Below are 21,968 nucleotides of genomic sequence, written 5' to 3'. Positions count from 1 at the left end.
TTTGAAGATGGGAGGCATCGGGCCATGGAGATCTGGAGCAAAGGGAAGGAGAGCACTGCGTGGAAAGAAAGACCTGCCTCAGTGTGGGTGAATCTGGTCTTTATCTTCAGGATAGGGGATCCCCAGGGAAGATTTTAAACAAGGGAGTGACATGGCCAGATTTGACTTAATGTTTTCTATTAGAATGTGAAGACTGTGTTGGAAGGGATTTCAAGTGACTAGGCAGTGTCCTGGCTAGAGGTGGCAACTGTCTTCAGAGGGTGGCAGTGGCTTTCAAGAGCTATTCAAGGCAGATCAGAGAAAGAGGAGAAGGCAAAACATGAAAAACAGAGATGAGCATGGCATTCAGGTTTCTGGCCTGACAACATCAACAGGTGTTCCCATGGGAGTAGGAAACCTCTCTCGGGCAAGGCATAAGGAGATGGGGGTGGGGGCCTGGAAGAAGCCAACCTACTTTCCGTCCCTGCACCATAACAGGAGTGGAGGACACAGACATAGGCACGCACGCACACGCACACAGGTTGCCTAGATGTTGCTCTCTGTAGAACCTGAATTAAAAACCATTATTTCAATCACAACAATGTTAAACAACAAGGGCAACAAAGGGAAAATAAATAAAATAAAAAAACAACAACATTATTTCGGGGGTGGAGCAGTAGCGCAGCCGGTTAAGCACAGGTGGTGCCAAACGCAAGGACCCTGGTTCAAGTCCCCCGCTCCCCACCTGCAGGGGAATCGCTTCACAGACGGTGAAGCAGGTCTGCAGGTGTCTTTCTCTCCCCCTCTCTGTCGTCCCCTCTTCTCTCCATTTCTCTCTCCTATCTAACAACGACAGCATCAATAACAACAACAATAATAACTACAACAATAAAACAACTAGGGCAACAAAAGGATAAATAAGTAAATAAATAATAAATAAGTAAGTAAATAAATAAATAAGTAAGCATCAAAAATTTTTTAAAAATAATTTTAAAAACACATTATTTCGGGGCCAGGTGGTAGCGCACTGGGTTAAGTGTACATAGTGCGAAGCGCAATGACTGGTGCAAGGATCCCGGTTCCAGCCCCCGGGTCTGCAGGTGTCTTTCTCTCCCCTTCTCTGTCTTTCCCTCCTCTCTGTCCTATTCGACAACAACAATAGAACAATGGAAAAGAGACAGCCACAGGAGCAGTGGATTCGCAGGCACCGAGCACCAACGATAACACTGGATGCAAAAAAAAAAAAAAAAAAAAACTTGGGGGTGGGAGCAGATAGCATAATGGTTAGGCAAAGAGACTCTTATGCCTGAGGCTTCGAAGTCCCAGGTTCAATCCCTCACACCACCATAAACCAGAGTTGAGCAGTGCTCTGGTAAAAAGGGAGAGAGAAAGAAAAGAAAAAGAAAGAAAAGGAAAGGAAAGGAAAGGAAAGGAAAGGGGAAAAAGATAGAAATACTGGGGGCTGGGCTGTAGCACACAAGGTTATGCGTACATAGTACAAAGTGCAAGGATCCCAGTTCAAGGCCCCAGCTCCCCACCAGCATGGGGGTCGCTTCACAAGTGGTGAAGCATGTCTGCAGGTATTTATCTTTCCTATCCAAAAACAGCAGCAACAATAAAATAACAGCAATAAGAATAATGGGGGAGATAAAAGGTGGCCGTCAGGATTAATGGATTCTTAGTGCAGGCACCAAGCCCCAGCAATAACCCTGGAGGCAGAAAGAAAGAAAGAAAGGGGGGAGTCTGGGCGGTAGCGCAGCAGGTTAAGCGCAAGTGGCACAAAGTGCAAGGACCAAGCGCAAGGACCCGCATAAGGATCCCGGTTCTAGCCCCCAGCTATCCACCTAGAGGAGAGTCGTTTCACAAGCGGTGAAGCAGGTCTGTGGGTGTCTTATCTTTCTCTCCCCCTCTCCGTCTTCCCCTCGTCTCTCCATTTCTCTCTGCCCTATCCAACAACGACAACAATAATAACTATAACAATAAAACAACAAAGGCAACAAAAGGGAATAAATAAATAAATATTTTTTAAAAGGAAGAGAGAGAAAGAAAGAAAGAAAGAGAGAGAGAGAGAGGAAGGAAGGAAGCCTAAAAACCATTCTTCCCACTATCATTCTCGAGCTGGCATGCCCACAGGTGCCTTCAAGAATCCTGGGGACAGATCACCTCCATGTACTTTAACACGTGGAAGACATACAGTTGGCTGCGCTTCAGTGAGGACTGTCTGTACTTGAACGTGTACACACCACTGCGTGTCCATGAGGATCCCCTGCTGCCGGTGGGTACTCCATCTTCCACCTGGCCATCCCAGTAAGCCCGCCTATGGCCAAGCTCAGACCTCAGCCTCCCCTGTCCAGGTGATGGTCTGGTTCCCAGGAGGAGCCTTCCTCGTGGGCTCCGCTTCCACCTACGACGGCTCGCAGCTGGCGGCCCGGGAGAAAGTGGTAATTGTGGTTTTGCAGCATAGACTTGGCATCCTGGGATTGCTGAGGTGAGTGTGCCTTCTCGGACCCGGGCTGAGGAAGGAGGAGTCAAGGATTGGGTGGAAGGAGAACGGGGTGTGTGTTGGGGGGGGGGGGGAGGTGACAGAGGGGCGGGGGAGTCTCTGGGCGTGGTTACGATGGGGGCGGGGACTCTCTTTAAAGTGGGAAATGCAGTGGGAAGACCCGGGTCTCTGACCCTGACAAGGCGGGGCAAAGCCAAACCCTGCTGAGCACCCAGGCTTTCGGGCTCTGAAGCCTGATCTTTAGCCCCGCGCGCCCAGCACGGGCGACGGCCAGGCCCGTGGAAACTGGGCACTGCTGGACCAGGTTTTGGCTCTGCACTGGGTTCAGAAGAACATCAGAGCCTTTGGCGGAGACCCAGACTGCGTGACGCTGTTCGGCCAGTCAGCAGGGGCCATGTGCATCTCGGGACTGGTGAGTGAGTGCCCAGGCAGGCCCAGTACAGACTTAAGGCCTTCGTGTTCCCACCAGTGCATCCGCCACTGCGTGGATACAAATGTAGAGTTGTAATGACCAGAGTACAAGGAACAGGTGGTGCAAAGACCTGCGCTCACCCCTATGGTGATAACTGTCCCTCACAGCCAAGGGTATCAGATTCATTCTTGAGTACCACTGATGAGAAATCCAAGCTAGCCCCAGGAAGGGTAGTGCTAAGAGTAAGGATACTCAGACAGTCAGTGATGGGCCAGAAAAGTCACCCAGCACACCCTACATCCCTATCTTCCCTCTCACTCCATCCCGCACACCCCCAACTCTAGTCCCTGAATAGAGCCCCACCTTCTGACTTCTAGGCAGGACTGGAGCTACAAGGCAGGACTTGGAGTCGTGAATTAGAGACTGGGTTTTGTCCCCAACTCCTGCAGAACCATTGAACTGAAGATGTCCTGTGAGGGACATGACTGGAAAGTAAGCAAGGACATTACACAAGGCTTCTGGGAAACGGTAATAATACTCAATGAGTATTTTCCGTGCACTAGAGACTGTTCTAGGTACCTTATGTGCATTCATTTGATTCCCTGAAGAAAAAAAAAGTGTACTCTTTCTACTACACTCTATGAAAAGCCTGAGACTTAGAAAACTTCAACAACTTTATTCAAGATGCACTGGAAGCACTGGAAAGTGGAGGTGGGGGAATTTTTTTAATATTTATTTTTTTTATTCCCTTTTGTTGCCCTTGTTGTTTTTGGGAATTTTAAAAAGGAAAATGACATGACACAATCATGTCATTCATTAGAGGGAGATAGCTCAGCCAGCTGGAACTGAAATTATAAAGAAGCAGGATCTAAAATATGCCTACTTAGCTATCTACAAAATGAAGGACACCCCCCCCCCAACACTTCATCTGCACTATTCCAGCCTTTATGTCCATGATTGTTCAACAATTTGTTTGGCTTTGTATGTTAACTCTCTTTTCAGCCACCAGGTTCCAGATGCTAGCAGGATGCGACTAGACTTCCCTGGACAGACAACCCCACCAATGTGCCTTGTAGCTCTGCTTCCACAGAGCTCCTCCCCACTACAGAAAGAGAGAGACAGGCTGGGAGTATGGAACCTGTCAACACCCGTGTTCAGCGGGGAAGCAATTACACAAGCCAGACCTTCCACCTTCTGCATCCCACAATGATCTTGGGTCCATATCCCAGAGGGTTAAAGAATAGAACTATCAGGGGAGGGAATGGGATACAGAGTTCTGGTGGTGGGAACTGTGTGAAGTTGTACCCCTATTATCCTATGGTTTTGTCAATGTTTCCTTTTTATAAATAAAAAATTTTTAAAAAATAAAGAAGCAAGAATAGAGTCTTGGAAAGCAGCGAGGGGAGAGAATGTATATCCCAGAGGAAATAGTGGGAACTGGTTTGTTTGTTCATTGTTTTTTTGAGATTACAACTCTAGAAATATCTTCATTATTTTCGTCTTGTGTATGTGTGGAGTCAGGCCCTTGTACAAATACAGTTTCATCACCCTGGGCCAATTTTTCCACTCAGAGAAAGAAAGAGAGTATGAGAAAACATAGCACCTCCTGTGAGGCGCCAGGGTTGGAACCTGCCTGGCAAGGCATGTACCCTACCAGTCAGCTGGCTCTCTCATCCTATTTTCACTTTTTTTTTTAGTTTTTTTTATTAATTGATAGATTTAATAATGATTGACAAGACCATAGGATAAGAGGGGTACAATTCCATACAATTCCCACCACCTGAGTTCCATATCCCATTCTCTCCATTGAAAGCTTTCCTATTCTTTATCCCTCTGGGAGCATGGATCCAGGATTATTATGGGGTGCATAAGGTGGAAGGCCTGGCTTCTATAATTGCTTCTCCATTGTACATGGGCATTAGCAGGTCAATCCATACTCCCAGATGTCCCTATCTTTCCCTAGTGGGGCAGGGCTCAGGAGAGGGGGGGGTTCCAAGTCACATTGATGAGGTCAGGTCATTTGCCCAGGGAAGTAAGGTTGGCCTCATGGTAGCATCTCCAACTTGGTCGCTGGAAAGCATTAAGATATAAAGTAGAACAAATTGTTTAATAGAACAAATTGTTTAATAATCAGGAACCTAAAGGCAAAAATATAGCAGATGAGATTTGGGGTCTTCATTATGGTAAAAGCTAGTAGGTCTATTTTAGGTATATTCCAAGGATCCCATGACTTAGTGTTTGCCTGAGCCTGACAGCTCAGGTGGACCAAAGGTATTGTCTGGGGAGACGGTGTCAGAGTTGGAAATGGGACTAGAAAGATGGATAAGAGGGAGTCAGGCGGTAGCATAGCGGGTTAAGCACAGGTGGCGCAAAGTGCAAGGACCAGTGTAAGGATCCCAGTTCGAGCCCCCAGCTCTCCACCTGCAAGGGAGTCGCTTCACAAGTGGTGAAGCAAGTCTGCAGGTGTCTATCTTTCTCTCCTCCTCTCTGTCTTCCCCTCCTCTTTCCATTTCTCTCTGTCCTATCCAACAATGACAATAATAGCTACAACAACAACAACAAAAAAGATGGATAAGAGAAGACAGTAGCTCCCAAATAAGGTAAAAGAATATAAATATTGTTGGGAGTCAAGCAGTAGCGCAGAGGGTTAAGTGCATGTGGCACAAAACGCAAGGACTGGCCTAAAGACCGAGGTTTGAACCCCCGGCTCCCCCTGCAGGGGAGTTGCTTCACAAGCGGTGAAGCAGGTCTGCAGGTGTCTATCTTTCTCTCCCCCTGTCTTCCCCTCCTCTTTCCATTTCTCTCTGTCCTATCCAACACAACGACATCAATAACAAAAAATAATAATAATAAAATAAATAAAACAAGGGCAACAAAGGGGAATAAATAAATAAATATTTAAAAATAATATAAATATTGTTAACTGTAAACCCTATTGATTTGATCTGGGGCCCGTATTCAGCATAGTAGCCTGTGTAATCTCTGCATCCCTGTAGGTCTCAACTTGCATTCTGTGTTCATAGCTAGGAATATTATAGGCTACACTCGTTGCAGGACCTGTCTTCCTCAAGAGGCAGAGTATGTTGACCCAACCTCCCTAGGAGAATGGAACAGTCCCTACTATTGTCGATCCACATTGAAGGCAAAGTCCTGTAGAGGCCCACAAGAGGGTCCACTATGTTGTTCCTGATGGAGATGATCAGTGATAGTGAAGAGAGAAATCTATTAGAGTTCTAGGACCAACATGTTTGTGTGGGAATCCCAGGATTCCCTGACTAGAGCCCCAGATGATGGAGTGGCCTAGTAGTGACCAAAAGAGCCATCTTTAAAGTATGCTGGTCTCTTGCCCTTATCCAGTGGGGACTGGTTCTAACACAGAGATAGGAAGACTAGGGAGTAGATGATGCAAGAGATCAATATGATGGGGGGGAGGGGCTGTTGGGGTGTGGGAATGAACAGAAGAGATAAGAAAGGTCCCTGGGACTGGGTGGATGGTTCAGCTAAGGAACACATCCAGGTGGTGACTAGCTGGAATGAGTATGGCAGTACTTGAAGCCTTAGGTACTCAAGAGACAGGATAGAATGTAGGGCTTAGACTTAGAGAAAGGCTGTCAACACAAGTAACTTTTAGGCCAGGAACAGAAGAAGGCCTTTTCCTAAACCAGCAAAAAAATCCTGCTACAACCTCACATCCTGAAACCCTATCGTACAGAACAAGATGTAAAGGCCCAGAGGTAGAAAAGCACTGCTCTAGGTCTAGTACTCCAGTCCAGACTCCTCAGATACCTGCTTTCTCAAAATCCCTTCAAACTGACACAGCCATGGCCAGACAGGCACCCCAGACTGCCCAAGTAGCCCCCTCTGGTATACCTACTTCACTGATGTCATACTCCCACCTTTGCAGATGTTATCACCCCTAGCTCAAGGTCTCTTCCATCGAGCCATTTCCCAGAGTGGCACTGTAGCCATCAATAGCTTCATCACTCCTGAGCCACTGAAGTTGGCCAAAGTAGGTATCTCATTTCCCCCAGGAGTCAGAAAAGTGGGCCAAATGAGGGGGCACCACTGAGTACCTCTTCTCTTTGCAGAAGATTGCCAGCCTAGCAGGCTGTGACCACAACAGCACACAGGTTCTGGTAGACTGCCTGAGGAACCAATCCATCCAGAATTTAATGCATGTGTCTAAGAAGATGGTAGGGAGAACTCCTTTCCAGCTCCCTGACTTGGCTGCTAACCTAACCAGGGGCCCTGTCTCAGATGCACACTGGGGAGACTTCCTTTAACATGAGCCCCTTCATCTCCTCCACAGAATTTCTTCCATCTCAAATCCCAAGAAAAATCTCAGGACGTAAGTCATCCCATTCTGTAATTCTAGCACTTGTTAAATACCACAATGTGCCAGACACTGAAGGTAACAGATAAACTGTGTAGACCAAAATCTCTTCCTTAGTGGGGCCAATGTTCCTGAGAGAAGAAGAGATAATAAATGCTATAAATAAATAACCTTTTTAAAAGGTAATAAGGAGAGGGTCAGACGGTGGCATACTCAACTGTGTGCACATTTCACCATGTTCAAGAACCTGCAGGGGACAAAAGCATCACTAAGCAGTATAGCAGTGCAGCAGGTGTCTCTCTTCTCTCCCTCTTCCTTCTCAATCATTCTATCCTAGCAAATAAAAAGAATAAAGAAGGGGTAAAGGTAATTGGCAGCTGGAAGTGGTAGATTTGTTGTGCAGGTACCAACTCCCAGAGATAACCCTGGCAATAAAATATGTAAATAAGGTAATAAGGAAATCACAACAAATAAAGCAAATTGAAGAGGTCAGACATTGTTGGGAATGGTGGGTCTTTAAATAGAAGAGATAGAGGTTTCCTGGAGAGGATGACATTTGACAAAGATTTTTAAGGGGGAATGGGCTAGGTGGACAGGTGAAGGGGAGCATCTGAGTTACCTGATCCTACTTCTTGTTGCTCCTTACACACTTGTTGTCCCAAGTTTTTCCAGCCAAAGGGTTTATGACTAAAGCAGTCTGTGGAAGGCTGGGTACCTGAGTACCCTTGGCTGCAGGAACCCTGGAAGTATATTAGGTGGTCTGGCTAGAAACACCTCTTGTCTTACAGGCTTTGTGGTTCATAAGTCCTGTGGTGGATGGAGTGGTGTTCCCAAAGAATCCTGTGGTGCTCTTGGCACAGGGGCAGATTGCCCCTGTCCCATACCTTTTGGGGGTCAACAATCTGGAATTCAATTGGCTTTTGCCTTATGTAAGTGAATAGGAGGGGTGTCCACCACATTGGGGCAGAAAGGGTGCCTCTTTGGCACCAGGTCAGGTCCCTGTGATTCCCCAGGATACTCATATGTTTGGGAACATCTTCGAGTTCCTATGCAATGACAGCTGGCCTATGATGATGGGGTAGAGATGGGAGTAGGGGAGGATCAGGACCTCAGCTCATTCAGTCATCTTGCCTGCTCCCTAGCTTTCAGGCAGCTGCAGTGCTGGTGCCCCCTGGGTCAGTGTAGAGACCATCTAAGAGGGACCTTTCCAGACCTTGCTTCAGCTCCCACCCTGGAGCTACCCAAGGAGGCAGTGATGAACAGGTTGGGAGCAGGAAAGCAGGAAAGGGTCATGGGCCCTTCCTGGGTTATGTGCTGTGTCTGAAAACTCACTATTTAGATAGTAAAGAGCCTTTAGTTCTGCTGTAACTCTAGCTGGAGCCCCTGATATTTGGACCTGGTCTGCATCTGGGTCCTTGTCTTGTGGGCAGATCTTGAAGTTGCCATTAAACCAGATCTCACTGAATAAAGAAGCCATCACCAAGATGATCTTCAAGACCAGGAACATATTGGTAAGAGATGGTACTGCCAGCAGTGCTCACTTTGGTTGAGCAAAGCTGCCTCTTTTTTTATTTTCCCCACCAAAGCACTGCTCAGCTCCTGGGTCATAGTCATCCAAGCCTCAGGCATGGAAGTCTTTTTACATAACCACTATGCTATCTCCTCAGGCCTAAGACCCACCCCCATCTGAACACTGTTCAGCTCTGGCTTATGGTGGTGCTAAGAACTGAACCTGGGAGCTTGCATAAGTTGTTTGCATAATCATTATGCTATCTCCCCAGTCCGGGGGGCTTGGGGTTTGGCATGGGAACAGGTGACTCTGGTGGTCAAAGACACATGGGGATCCTCAGGGAGATGGCAAGAAGTTCTTATGCAGCACACACAGGGGTAAAAAGCTGCAAAGAGGAAGATCTTCCCAGGAAGTTCTTTCTTTCCTCTGCCCCAAACTGATACCTTCTAGGGGTGCTTGTTGAGTTTGAGTCCACCTTACTGTGTACTCACTTCTGGCCCAGCTGGCACACAGACCTTAGGATGGATATGGCCTCCCCACCCAGAATGTCACCAAGGAGCAGATACCCCTGGTGATAGAAGAGTACCTGGGTGAGATTGATGACCACAACTGGAAGATGTTACAAAACAGGATGTTGGAGCTAGCTGCAGATGCTGTCTTTGTGTACTCCACACTTCAGGCTGCCCGCTACCACCGCAGTACATAGGGTCGCCAAAAGTGGCCACACCCCTCATGCTGTTTACTAACAGCCCACCCAACCCCTCTGTACATCTGAACTGGCGTAGCATTTCAGGATGCCACAAGTGTGCTGCCAGCTATGAAGGAACCCTTAGGGATAAAGGCAGCCAGGTAGAGGAGACATCTTAGGGTAGATGGGAAAGCTTCCTGGCTGAGAGGACAGACTAAGAGGTACCTTGGAGACCCTTCCCAGGTCTACTGCAACTTGAGAAGCACGTGGATGGGAGATCAAAGGTGGAATTGAAAAGGTGGACTCCAAAGAACCTTAAATGTCAAACTGAGAGAGGGAAAGTTCAGAGAGGGGGAAGAGGAATGCTTTCACAGTCTTTATCACAATCCCATAAAGTATATTGTAGTTTGCAGATGTGGCACTGCCACTCAAACAGAGAGAGAAGTCAAGTGACTAAGGATTTACATATGTTCCCCTGATTTTCAAGCCCCGCTCAATACAGCTGGGATAAATGCATGGGATGGATGAGAAGCCCAAGCAAGACTTTTCCTGCAGCCTGTCTCAGTTTCCCTATTTATAGATGCTGGATTACCTGTCTACCTGTATGAATTTGAATGCCATGCTCCTGCTCCCTTCATTATCAAACCCCGAACTGATGGGGCAGACCATGGAGATGAGATCCACTTCATCTTTGGGAGACCCTTTTTCAAAGGTGCTCAAGCCTTCCCAACCCTACCCCTGCTTTTGATGTCTTATCACCCCACTTTGGCCTTCATTGGCTAACCACAGGAATCTAGCCCCTTCCTAATGTGGAATGTTCTCCCAACTGCAAGCCTCACAGCATGGAAACAGTGGTGGCAGGAGCAAGGTGGGGATGGCAACCCCATCCAAAAACCATATCCCATTCTGCCCCCAGCCCTTTCCACAGCTGAAGAGAAGTTGTTGAGCCACCAGATGATGAAATATTGGGCCAACTTTGCTCGCACAGGGTGAGTCTGGTCTCAAGACATATCTGGACATTTTCCTGTTGAATACTAAGTTTAATGTCAAAATGTCCCATCTCAGGGGGATAAGCAGTAGCACAGCAGGTTAAATACACATAGTGAAAAGCACAAAGACTGGGGCAAAGATCCCAGTTTGAGCCCCTGGCTCCCCACCTGCAGGGGGTCACAAGTGATGAAGCCGGTCTGCAAGTATCTATCTTTCTGTCCCCCTCTCTATCTTCCCCTCCTCTCTCAATTTTTCTCTGTCCTATCAAACAGTAATAACAACAACAAGGGCAATAAAACTGGGGGAAATGGCCTCCAGGAGCAGTGGATTCGTAGTGCAGGCACTGAGTCCCAGTGATAAGCTTGGAAGCAAAAAAAAAAAAAAAAAGTCCCATTTCCCTCACCTTTCCCCAATCAGTCACCAGACTCGTAAATGTCCCTAAAATGTGTCCTTCTTTGCCCTCATGGCCATGCTATCCCTTCATTCAAACATCCAGTAGTCATGCTAGTGCTTTCTTTTGTACCTAGTCCCAACCAAGGATATCAGACATGACCCCATCCTCCAGCAGCTCATTCATGTTTAACAAAAACATTGAACAGGGGTCAGGCAGTAGCGCAGAGGGTTACATGCATGTGGCACAAAGCGCAAGTATCTCAGTTTGAGCTCCCGCTCCCCACCTGCAGGGGAGTTGCTTCACAGGCGATGAAGCAGGTCTGCAGGTGTCTATCTTTCTCTACCCCTCTCTGTCTTCCCCTCCTCTCTCCATTTCTCTCTGTCCTATCCAACAAAGAATGAAATCAACAATAACAATAATAACCACAACAAGGTTACAACAACAAGGGCAACAAAGGGGGAGATGGCCTCCAGGAGCAGTGGATTCATGGTGCAGGCACTTCTTCTAGCGTTTGCCCTTCTTCCGTAGCCAGTCAACAGCGTCAGGTTGAGCCTGATGTAAAGTTTCGAGACCTCCTTTGAATCTGGAGAGGTGGCAGTCGTTGACTATGTGGGTCATAGTCTGTCTGTAGCCGCAGGGGTAGTTCGGGTCGTCTCTGGCTCCCCAGTGATGGAACATAGCGGCGCACCGGCCATGGCCTGTTCGATAGCGATTGAGGAGGGCCCAATCATAACAAGCTAGGTCAAAGCCAAGTTGACGCTTGCAGGGTCACTGAGCCCCAGCAATAATCCTGGAGGCAAAAAAAAAAAAACATTGAACAACAGCCTGGCCCAATTAAAGCACTTTGAGAGCATAGAGGAGGTGTCCAACCAAGCTAAGGTGGCAGATGTGACATCTGAGCTGTGTTTTAGCCTTGTGACTAATTTCCCATTTCCATTCACTCTTATTTGCCCATCCTCCTAAGGGCATTCAAAGGGTCTTTCTGAAATGTCATTTGACTGAGTCACTCAGTTGCCTAAAATGCATGGTTTCTCTCTTTTAACAGGATAAAGTCTCAAGCCCTTAGCCTGGCACAAAAACCTTCAGAATCTTTCCGTTGTGAAGATTATATCACCCTCTTCATACAGTCTGTGTTTTTTTTATGAAACCCTACTGCTTCCTCCCAAAACCCTGGTTTTTCATACCTCTAATCCTTTGTACATATGTTACTTCTGCCTGGTCCCTCTGCCTAGAAGTTCCTCTCTATCATATTTTCCCACTCTTCCTTAAACAACTGTTTAAATGGCATCTCTGCAAAGCTTAGTGACCTCCAATTCACAAAGGGAAGGTAAATGAGGGAAGGATAAGAGAAGGAGACATGATAAAGACATGCATGACTAATCCTCCTCTCTCCTTCCTCCCCTGGGCAGAAACCCCAATGGTGAGAAACTGCCCTCCTGGCCACGATACAACAAGGATGAGAAATACCTGCAACTGGATATTACCATGAGAGTGGGTGTGAAGCTCAAGGAGAAGAAAATGGCCTTTTGGATGAGACTGCATAAACACTGAGGACCTGAGAGACAGAGGCAGTACTGAAGGTGGCTATTCAGGAGAAGGCTAAGAGATTGTCTCACTACCCAGGGTTTGAGAAGATTCCCCCTGGACATGTCTAGGTCAGGTCCCAAGTTTAGGACCTAGAGTGGTTCCCTCCCTATTGTCCTAAGTCAGAAACAGAGCTGTAACCTGTTGTTTGGGGTCCTGCACCATCCTATTTAGCTTGCCATCCCAAAATGCCCACCTATCTCATTGACTTTGTGAGGTTAAGCCTGGCCCTTTCACTATCATTATGTCCACAGCCTCAAAAAGGACAACCCCCTTCTCCCCCTTCTCCAAACCCTCCTACCCTTCAAGGTCTACTTGAAGCTACTTGTAGGAAATCCACCCTGACTGCTTCTGACCCTATCATGGCATATAGCTCCTCAGTTACCAATCATCTTCCTCAACCTTATGACAGTTCACATTTGGCTAAGACCTTGGACAGGTTATTTGTTACATGGGGTGAAGCTTTGACTGTTTGGGATCTCCTCCTAAACTTGTCTCTTCAGGGTCCCTTCAAAGCTTGGAGACAGAGTTGGTTCTCAATAAAAACATGTTGGCTGAACCCTGGATTTCTGTGGAATGGCTGTGCCAATGTCTTGATCTGAGCTTCTGGGGAAAGGAAGGAAAGAAGAAAGGGAGGAAAGGAGGGAGTGGTATTTCTTGCTTTTTGTTTGGATTGGAGGAGATGGGAGTGGGGGGACTTCTCTAAACACATACCCACCCAAGAGGTGGTGCCCCTCTTCCAAATCAGAAGGGGTGCAGCTGAACAGAGGCCAGACTTGATAGGGCCTAGGTAAACCTCTGCAGAAGTGAGTCTCAGAAAGGACTCTTAGGGAAACAAAAGGTCCTTCTTTAGGAGTGCAAGCCTTCTAGAACCCCAGTGGAGAGCCCTGCTGCCCATAACTTCTGTCCCATACCTTCCCCAGGTGTACTTGGCACCTAACAGCCATCCCCAGTGTACTTATTTAGGTCTTTCCTAAATACTCTGATAGGCCCCAATCTTCAGGAAGCAATTCTCAGAACTCACTGGCCTTTGGTAAAGGCCCAGGCAGGACACTTCTGCTGCTTTTCCCAGAGTTTACCGGGGTTCTCCATGCCCCCTCCGCAGGACTAAGGTTCAGGGATGCTAATGTGGTGTGGGAACAGCGAGCACATGCATCTGCCTCACCTCTCCAGTGGCCTGGGTGTGAGCCTGCTCTGCCTGCTCCCGAAGCGGAGCCCCTTCCTCTGCTGCTGCACCCCGACCCCAGCCCCCAGTCCTCCGAAGTAGTCATTACCAGCCCAGGCAGCGGGGGGAAGGGCAAATTAGTGCGGGAGATGTGGCCCCTCAGCGGAGCCCTGCGCTGACCGCCGCCCGCAGCGCCTGGCCGCAGCCCTCCCTCCGCTCCCCGCTGACAGCCCAGCCGCAGCTGCCTGGGGCCTGGGGGACGCGTCTGGGTCCGGCCTCCAGCCAACTGCAGTGATGGATCCCGCCGCCTGGCGTGGGGCCAGGCCTGGGCGGACTAGAGGGCGCCGGGAGCTGCAGTTCACAACCACTGGGTAGTGGAGAGCAAAGGGATGGGTGGGGTGGGGGTCCCTCTCTGTGGAGTCTCCTGCACTGATCCCCTCTCATGGCCTCTATCCAGGCGCCGCTATCAGTCGCCTGGCTGGCGCTGGGAGCAAGCAGTTGATGTAGTGGGAGCAGGGATGGGGACCCCAGTCTCAGGCTGCACACTGAGGGATGCATTCCAAACATGAACAGGCTCTGCCCAAGCCTTCTAGGAGTTTTGAGATATTCCCCACTTCAAGAGTGGTCCAGGGCTGGCCCGGTGAAGGCCAGGCAAGTTTTTCACTGCAGCCATAAAAATGCCTGCCAATACGAACCCTCGGTGGCAGGGGGGGGGGTGTAAAGATTAAAGAAAAAGAAAAAGAAGCCCTTCGCAGTGTGGGCTGTAGTATCCCAGGGCAGGGAGTGAACGGTAGGGTGGGGTGGGCCGTGCATGGTGATTTGGCTTCTCCAGCTCAGGCTTCTCCCACAGGGTAGATTCAGGACCCCAGTCCATAAGGCTGGTAACCTCACCACAAAAGTTGGTGACTTAAGTGGATCTCCTACTGTGAAGGTGGAAGAAAAGCCTTTCAGGAAGCCTACTGGAAGGAAAATTTATCAAAAGTCTGCAGGCTTCAAGAGGGCTGCAGGTAGCCCAGTGGGTTAAGTGCAGGTGGTGAACAGCGCAAGGACCGGCGTAAGGATCCCTGTTCCAGCCACCGGCTCCCCACCTGAGGGGGAGTCGCTTCACAGGCGGTGAAGCAGGTCTGCAGATGTCTCTCTTTCTCTTCCCCCTCTGTCTTCCCCTCCTCTCTCCATTTCTCTCTGTCCTATCTAACAATGACAACATCAATAACAACACAATAATAACTATAACAACAAAAAACAACAAGGGTAAGAAAAGGGGAAAATATATATATATATATATATATATATATATATATATATATATGCTACAAAGACTGTCCAGTATAGATGCTTTGGGCTAGAGGATGATCAAGAAATTGTCCCATCAGTTTACTGTGAGCTATGTGTGATCTGAGTGTGTGGGTGTCCAGAAGAGGTAGGGCATGGAGCTCAGGTTACTGCTCAAGTTTACACAGTAAACCAGTGTGGGCTGGACAAGTCACCAAGAGTTTAAGAAGTGCCTTCAAGAAGATTGGGTTCAGTTTCCAGGGCAGTCATTGATGGAAGGATGCTGTAGATAGCCATTCTGCTCAGCACAACTGAGAATGAATTTAAGAAGTCTCTGAATGCATGCTTAATACAAGAGCATGGATAATATCTGACTGAGAAATGGGAGAGATGCAGCTAGATTGAGGGAGTTAATCAGTGTTGGAGCCATCTGAAGCTAAATTCCTTGCTAATTCATGCAGCAGTGTCATGTAGAAGCAGAGAACTATTCAGTCTGATTACTGATTTTCCCTCTTCTATTCCTAGAGGGAAGGGAGGCCTGGTAGGCAGCTGTGGGCTAATGATTCCTCCTTTCTACTTACAAAGGCCTATTGCAGTATGATGGGAAGCTCTGCCTGCCAGCATGGCTTAAAGCTTGGGGAGTTTGGGGAAGAATCCAAGAACAGGGCATGTGTCGAGGTATCGCCAGCAGGGAGACAAAAGGAGAGAAGGTAAAATAGGATGCATTTGGATTCAAGAGTCGATAAATGAGCCAGGAGTGTTGAATTATTCAACCACCTTTATTGATCCATTGATCTCTATCTGCAAGCCTTGGTTTATTCTTGGCTGGCATTTCCTGTGTCCAAGACACTGAGAAGAGAAATAGGGGAAAGAGAAAACAGACTTGTAAGATTCAAAGAGAGAAGAGAGACAAGGCCAAGGGAAAATTTGGCAACCAGTATCAGGAACCTTAAAATGCCCATGCCTTTTGACATAGTGGTTCTACTTCTGGAAATTGATCCTAAAAACATTATGCTGAACTTTTCAGAAAAAAAACCTTAAGGATTATGGTGTTCACAAAAGCCTTATTTTAGAAAAAGCAAATGATGTGAAGCAATCTATATAAATGTCTAACAGAAGCCAGAGAGATGGCTCATCAGGTAGGGCTTGTGTCTTGCCATGTGCATGGCCCGGGTTTGCACCCTAGAACCACGTGGGAGACATTATGGCACCGAGGAAGCTAAAATGCTGTTATCTTTCCCTCTATCTCTCTATCTGAATGAAAGAGCAGCCCATAGTGGTGAAATTGTGCATGTGTGAGGCCCCAGCTCCACATAATAAATAGAAATAAGTAAATGTTCATGGTTGGCAAAATAGCTCACTTGGATAGTGTGCTGCTTTGTCATGTGAGCAACCAGGTCCAAACCCAGTCCCCACCTCATTGAAGGAAGCTTCCACGCTATAGTATCTTTCATTCTCTCTGTATCTCTCTGTCTCTGTCTCTCTATCTCTCTCTCAATTATCTTTTATTTATTTAGTGGATAGAGACAGCCAGACATTAAGAGAGAAGCGAGAGTGTGGTCTAGGAGGTGGTTAAGTGCTGAACTCTCCTGAGTTCAATCCCTGGCAGCAAATGTACCAGAGTAATATCTGGTTCTTTCTCTCTCCTCTTACCCCTCTCATTAGTAAATAAATAAAAAAATCTTTTAAAAATAAAAAATATGTAAAAAGAGGGGAGGGGTGATAGAGAGAGAAAGAGACACCTGCAGTCCTGCTTCATCACTTGCAAAGACCAGGGGGGGAGTCGGGCGGTAGCACAGTGGGTTAAGCGCATGTAGCACAAAGCACAAGGACCAGAGTAAGGATCTCGGTTCAAGCTCCCAGCTCCCCACCTATAGGGGAGTCACTTCACAAGCTGTGAAGCAAGTCTGCAGGTGTCTATAGAGTCTTCCCCTCTTCTCTCTATTTCTCTCTGTGCTATCTAACAACAATGATATCAATAACAACAATAATAGCTACAACAATAAAACAAGGGCAACAAAAGGGAATAAAAAAAAAAGTATGAGTTTTCCCAGCAGACAAAAAGGAAGAAGATGGGGGGCCAGGTGGTAGCACAATGGGTTAAGTGCACATGGCACAAGGCACAAGCACTGGCGTAAGAATCTAGGTTCGAGCCCCTGGCTCCCCACCTGAAGAGGGATTACTTCACAAGTGGTGAAGCTGGTCTGCAGGTGTCTCTCTCTCCCCCTCTCTCTGTCTTCCCCTCCTCGATTTCTCTGTGTCCTATCCAAGAACAATGACAGCAATAACAACAACAACAACAACGATAAACAACAAGGGCAATAAAAAGGAAAAAAACAGCCTTCAGGAGCAGTGGACTCATAGTGCAGGCACTGAGCCTCAGTGATAACCCTGGAGGGGAAAAAAAAAAAAAAAGAAGAAGACGGGCTCAGTGAGGAGAACGACAAGAACTCTTAAGACACATGGAAAATGCAGAGCAGGGCTGCAGGGTGATACAGGTGATACAGGAAATAACAGGAGGTGGGAGTCGGGCGGTAGCACAGCGGGTTAAGCGCACGCAGCGCAAAGTGCAAGGACCCGCAAAGTGCAAGGACCAGCGTAAGAATCCTGGTTCAAGCCCCCGGCTCCCCACCTGCAGGGGAGTCGCTTCACAGGCAGTGAAGCAGGTCTGTAGGTGTCTGTCTTTCTCTCCCCGTCTTCCCCTTCTCTCTCCATTTCTCTCTGTCCTATCCAACAATGATGAGATCAATAATAACTACAACAATAATAAAACAACAAGGACAACAAAAGGGAATAAATAAATAAATATAAAATTTTTTTAAAAAGGGAAAAAATACGTTTTAAAAAAAAAGAAATAACAGGAGGCAAGATTGGAAAGGAAAGTAATATTTATCAGGGTGTCATGAGTGCTGGGCTGTGGGTCTTTGCCTGGCTGAAAATGGGAAACATGGGGAAGGGGGCTAACCGGGAGGACCTGTGGTTTGAACTCCTTCTATTATTCTCTAGTCTTGTAGTCTGAGCTGTTTCCCATCACCCTACAGAAACTTGGAGAGCTGGGAAGGGGAGCGGCTCTGCAGTCCTTGCAGCCGGTCCTTCTGACCCCAGTTTGGCCCTCATCCCACCACATCAGACTCAGTCCCCATACCCGGGCACCCAGACAAACCCCTCTGCCTTCCATAACAAAGAGGCTCATTTTGGAGCCTGGGCAAGATTTGCAAACGTCAAACTTATAATTATGAGGATGAAATCATCTGGTTCCTTTTAAGCAAACGGGTTTATTGATCCCAACACTGAAGAATTGCTATTCTGGGGAAAACTTGCTCCTCTCTGCTTTCTTCTCCCTCTGGGATAACTGAATTGGTGGGGTTGTTGGCAAAGGAGCCTAGAAGGGGGAGAAAATCTTGAGAGGAAAAAAATCTTCAGGGCCTAAAATTATATATTTAATGTATATAATATTGTTTTAAAAATAAGGCTAGGGAAACTGTTTCATTTAGACAGATACCACCCTTACCCTGGTCCATCTCCATCCCCAGAGTAGAAGCTGTGTGAAGCTGGGATGCCAGGCACTGTGCCAGCCACTAATTTCCCTTCTCTTCTACTCCCCTCAAGTCTCATTTGTGGATTCGGTTTCTATTTCAACTTCAGGATGGTACAGTATTTCCTCAGTAACTGAAAAGAAGACGATTCCTAAGGGGGAAAATGCACTAGTGGCCCAAGTTGCTGGGAGAAGAGGACCTTGTGCCTGTTTGAAGAAAGACAGACATGGGTGACTATTGGCACCAGACCTGAAGAAAACTGTCCTTTCTGCTGGACCTGAAAAAACATTTTTAGTGTTGACTGTCTAAGATTAGGAAGGATAATAGTTGGCAGGGCTTGGGGGTGAGCAGTATTTCAAGCCCTGCATCCTGTCCACAAGCCCACAATAGGACTCTTTCATTCAACCTGTAGGGGCCTCTTTAGAATCATGGTAGGGTGATCCAGTCAGTTTTCTACAAGCTAACTTCTTGCAGCTCTACCCACAGAGAGACCTAAAAGTGGAATGATGTGTCTACAAGTGTCTACAAGTGGGAGTTGTCTATGTCAAGGTCAGAGAACTAGGATCTAACTGGGCAGTCAGCACTGTCTGGGGTCTCGGGCTATATCTAACATTTGGGGTAAGACTTGAAGATAATGTGTGCAGCTGAAGATAATATGGTTCACACACTTTGGTCTGGACACTAGCAAGCTTGGCTTTATTCAGAGATTCAACAAGAATATCTGAATGGTTGCCTGGATAAATAATTTAGCTGGCAGAGTATGAGGTACTTAATCTCTGGGCTGAGGATTAGAAATAGAGTTGGAAGGGGGAGTGAGGAAGAAGACTAAGCTTTTAGGGGCCAGGCAGTGGCACATCAGATAGAGCGCAAATTATCACTATGTACAAGGACCCGGGTTCAGGACTCTAGGAGGGAAGCAGTGCTGCAGGTATCTCTCTTTCTTTCCTCTTCCCTCAATTTCTTTGTTTCTAAAATAAATAAATAAATAAATAAATAAATAAATGGCCTCAGCACTATCCCATGATCACTTATTTACCTTTTTTAGAGTCTATTTCTTCATCTGTCAGATGGAAATAAGACCTGTCTTAAAAGGATGACAGAGTGGTCCAGGAGGTGGCACAGTGGATAAAGCATTGAACTCGCAAGAATGAGGTCCTGAGTTCAATCCCAGGCAGTACATGTACCAGAGTGATGTCTGGCTCTTTCTGTCTCCTCCTGTGTTTTTCATTAATAAATAAATAAAATCTTTTTTTTTTTTTAAAAAAAGGATGACAGAGGACCTAGTGGGGGTTGTATTGTTATATGGAAAATTGAGAAATGTTATGCATGTACAAACTATTGTATTTGCTGTCATCTGTAAAACATTAATCTCCTGATAAAGAAATTACTATATATATATATGTATATATATATATATATATATATATATATATATATATATATATATATACACACACACAGAAAAAAGAAGAAGGAGAAGAAGAAGTAGACCTTAGATGACAATTGTGTGAAATGAGTAAGTTATGGGGCACAGAAGCATCCAACTTCATAATTTGGCCCCATCACTGAAGGTTCTAGGTCCCTGTTCAGTGTCACTACATTATCTGCCCACTTGGAAAGATAAGAAGAGGGACCAGGTGGTGGCACACCTGGTTGAGTGCACATATTACAGTGCACAAGGACCGAGGCTCGAGCCCCCAGTCCCCACCTGCAGAAGGAAAGCTTTACGACTGGTAAAGCATGGCTGCAGGTTTCTCTCTGTCTCTCCCACTCTATCTCCGCCTCCCCTCTCAATTTCTGGCTGTCTCTAGCCAATGAAAATAAAGATAATAAAATTTTTTAAAAATTTTAAAAAGATAAGAGACCTCGAGCTGGCCAAATCCTTATGAAAGAAGGTCTTCAAGCAGCAAGGTTTGACAGCGTTCATCCAGATTTTGAGGATGAGGAGCAGTGTCTCAGGTTTCCATCTGTGGACCCTACTAAAGCCATCTCTTAATAAACCCCTTTGAGTAGTGGTATCTGGACCACTCCATACCCAGATGGACAGAAGCAGAAAGTGAAATATACCTGATATGGCATAATCTTTATTCATTTCCTTTAATTCATTTTTTTTTCCCCACTGCTTCCAAGGTTATCGCTGGGGCTCAGTGCCTGCACTACGAATCCACTGCTCCTAGAGGCTATCCCCCTCCATTTTCTTGTTTCCCTTGTTGTTTATCATTGTTGCTATGATTGTTATTGTTGTTGTTGTTGTTGGATAGGACAGAGAGAAATGGAGAGAGGAGGGGAAGACAGAGAGGGGGAGAGAAAGATAGACACCTGCAGACCTGCTTCACCGCCTGTAAAGCAACTCCCCTGCAGGTGGGAAGCTGGGGGCTCGAACTGGAATCCTTACACTGGTCCTTGCACTTTGTGCCATGTGTGCTTAACCCACTGGGTTACCGCCCAACACCCGTTTAATTCATTTTTTAAATGTTATTTATTTTTTATTTATTTAATTTTATTTATAAAATGGAAATATTGAAAAGACTGTAGGATAAGAGGGTTACATTTCCACACAATGCCCACCACCAGCACTCCATATCCAATCCCTCCCCTTGATAGTTTCCCTATTCTTTATCCCTCTGGGAGTATGGACCCAGGATCATTATGGGATGAAGAAGGTGGAAGGTCTGGCTTCTGTAATTGCTTCCCTGCTAGACATGGGCATTGGCAGGTCGATCCATACTCCCAGCCTGTCTTTCTTTCCCTAGTGGGGCGGGGCTCTGGGGAGGTGGGCCTCCAGGACACATGGTGGGGTCATCTACCCAGGGAAGTCAGGTTGGCATCATGGTATCAACTGGAACCTGGTGGCTGGGCATACAGAGGTCAGCCTAGGAAATGCTCTCCCACAGCCTTCCCTTTCCTGGTAGCCCTAGCCCAGTGACCACCAAACAGTGTGAATGTGGCTTACCCTGTAGCCTGCAGCTGCCAAAGGCAATCTGTGGTCCTGCTGATCTGGGTCTTTCTGGCAGCCTTTCCCATCCCTTTCTCTCAGGACATCATTTCTCACTCCCAGAAGAGACAATTAGAATACTCTGCCCTGCTCTGTACTTCCACCCCTTACCAGCCAACTCCATTGAACCTAAAAAGGGATTTGTCTAGACCCTGACCTTTTCTAACCTTGACTAAGCTCTTGATGTCTGGATGAGTATCCCATTCTACTGATATTTAAACTTTTATTTATTTCCCATTTCTCATTGCAGTAATAATTATTGTTAGAGTTCAAAGACCAGCCTGGTGAAATAGTTCACTTGGATAGTGCATTGTTTTGCCATGTGCATGACCCAGGTTTGAGCCTGGCCCCCACTGCACTGAAGGATACTCTGATGCTGTGGTATCACTCTATGCTTCACTGTCTCTGTCTTTATCTGAAAAGGTCATCCAAGAGTAGTGAAACTCTGGGGATGATAGATAAACAGAAATTTCAAAGACCAACATAAGCTGCAGCTAACTTTCCTGGACCCATTATAGAGTAGGTGTTTCCTGGTAGAACTTTTTGTTGTTGTGAACATATTTCTGAACTGACTTTTTCATGTGGAAAGAGATTGAGATAGACAGAG

At 46.8% G+C, this 21,968-nt stretch overlaps 1 protein-coding gene across 1 annotated transcript; it reads left to right on the top strand.

Moving 5' to 3' along the window:
• The first annotated feature begins 2,124 nt into the window (after positions 1–2,124).
• Positions 2,125–12,959, top strand: CES4A (carboxylesterase 4A). The gene is made up of 12 exons (XM_060185390.1): positions 2,125–2,254; positions 2,334–2,467; positions 2,741–2,894; positions 6,799–6,903; positions 6,983–7,087; positions 7,204–7,242; positions 8,016–8,156; positions 8,658–8,738; positions 9,282–9,435; positions 10,006–10,137; positions 10,342–10,414; positions 12,219–12,959. The coding sequence occupies exons 1-12, from the start codon at positions 2,147–2,149 to the stop codon at positions 12,358–12,360; spliced, it is 1,368 nt and encodes a 455-aa protein (XP_060041373.1). The 5' UTR covers positions 2,125–2,146; the 3' UTR covers positions 12,361–12,959.
• The last annotated feature ends 9,009 nt before the right edge of the window (positions 12,960–21,968 follow it).

This window comes from Erinaceus europaeus, chromosome 2 (genome assembly GCF_950295315.1).
Source record: "Erinaceus europaeus chromosome 2, mEriEur2.1, whole genome shotgun sequence".
Lineage (NCBI taxonomy): Eukaryota > Metazoa > Chordata > Mammalia > Eulipotyphla > Erinaceidae > Erinaceus > Erinaceus europaeus.
This window is presented reverse-complemented; position numbering and strand designations above follow the sequence as displayed.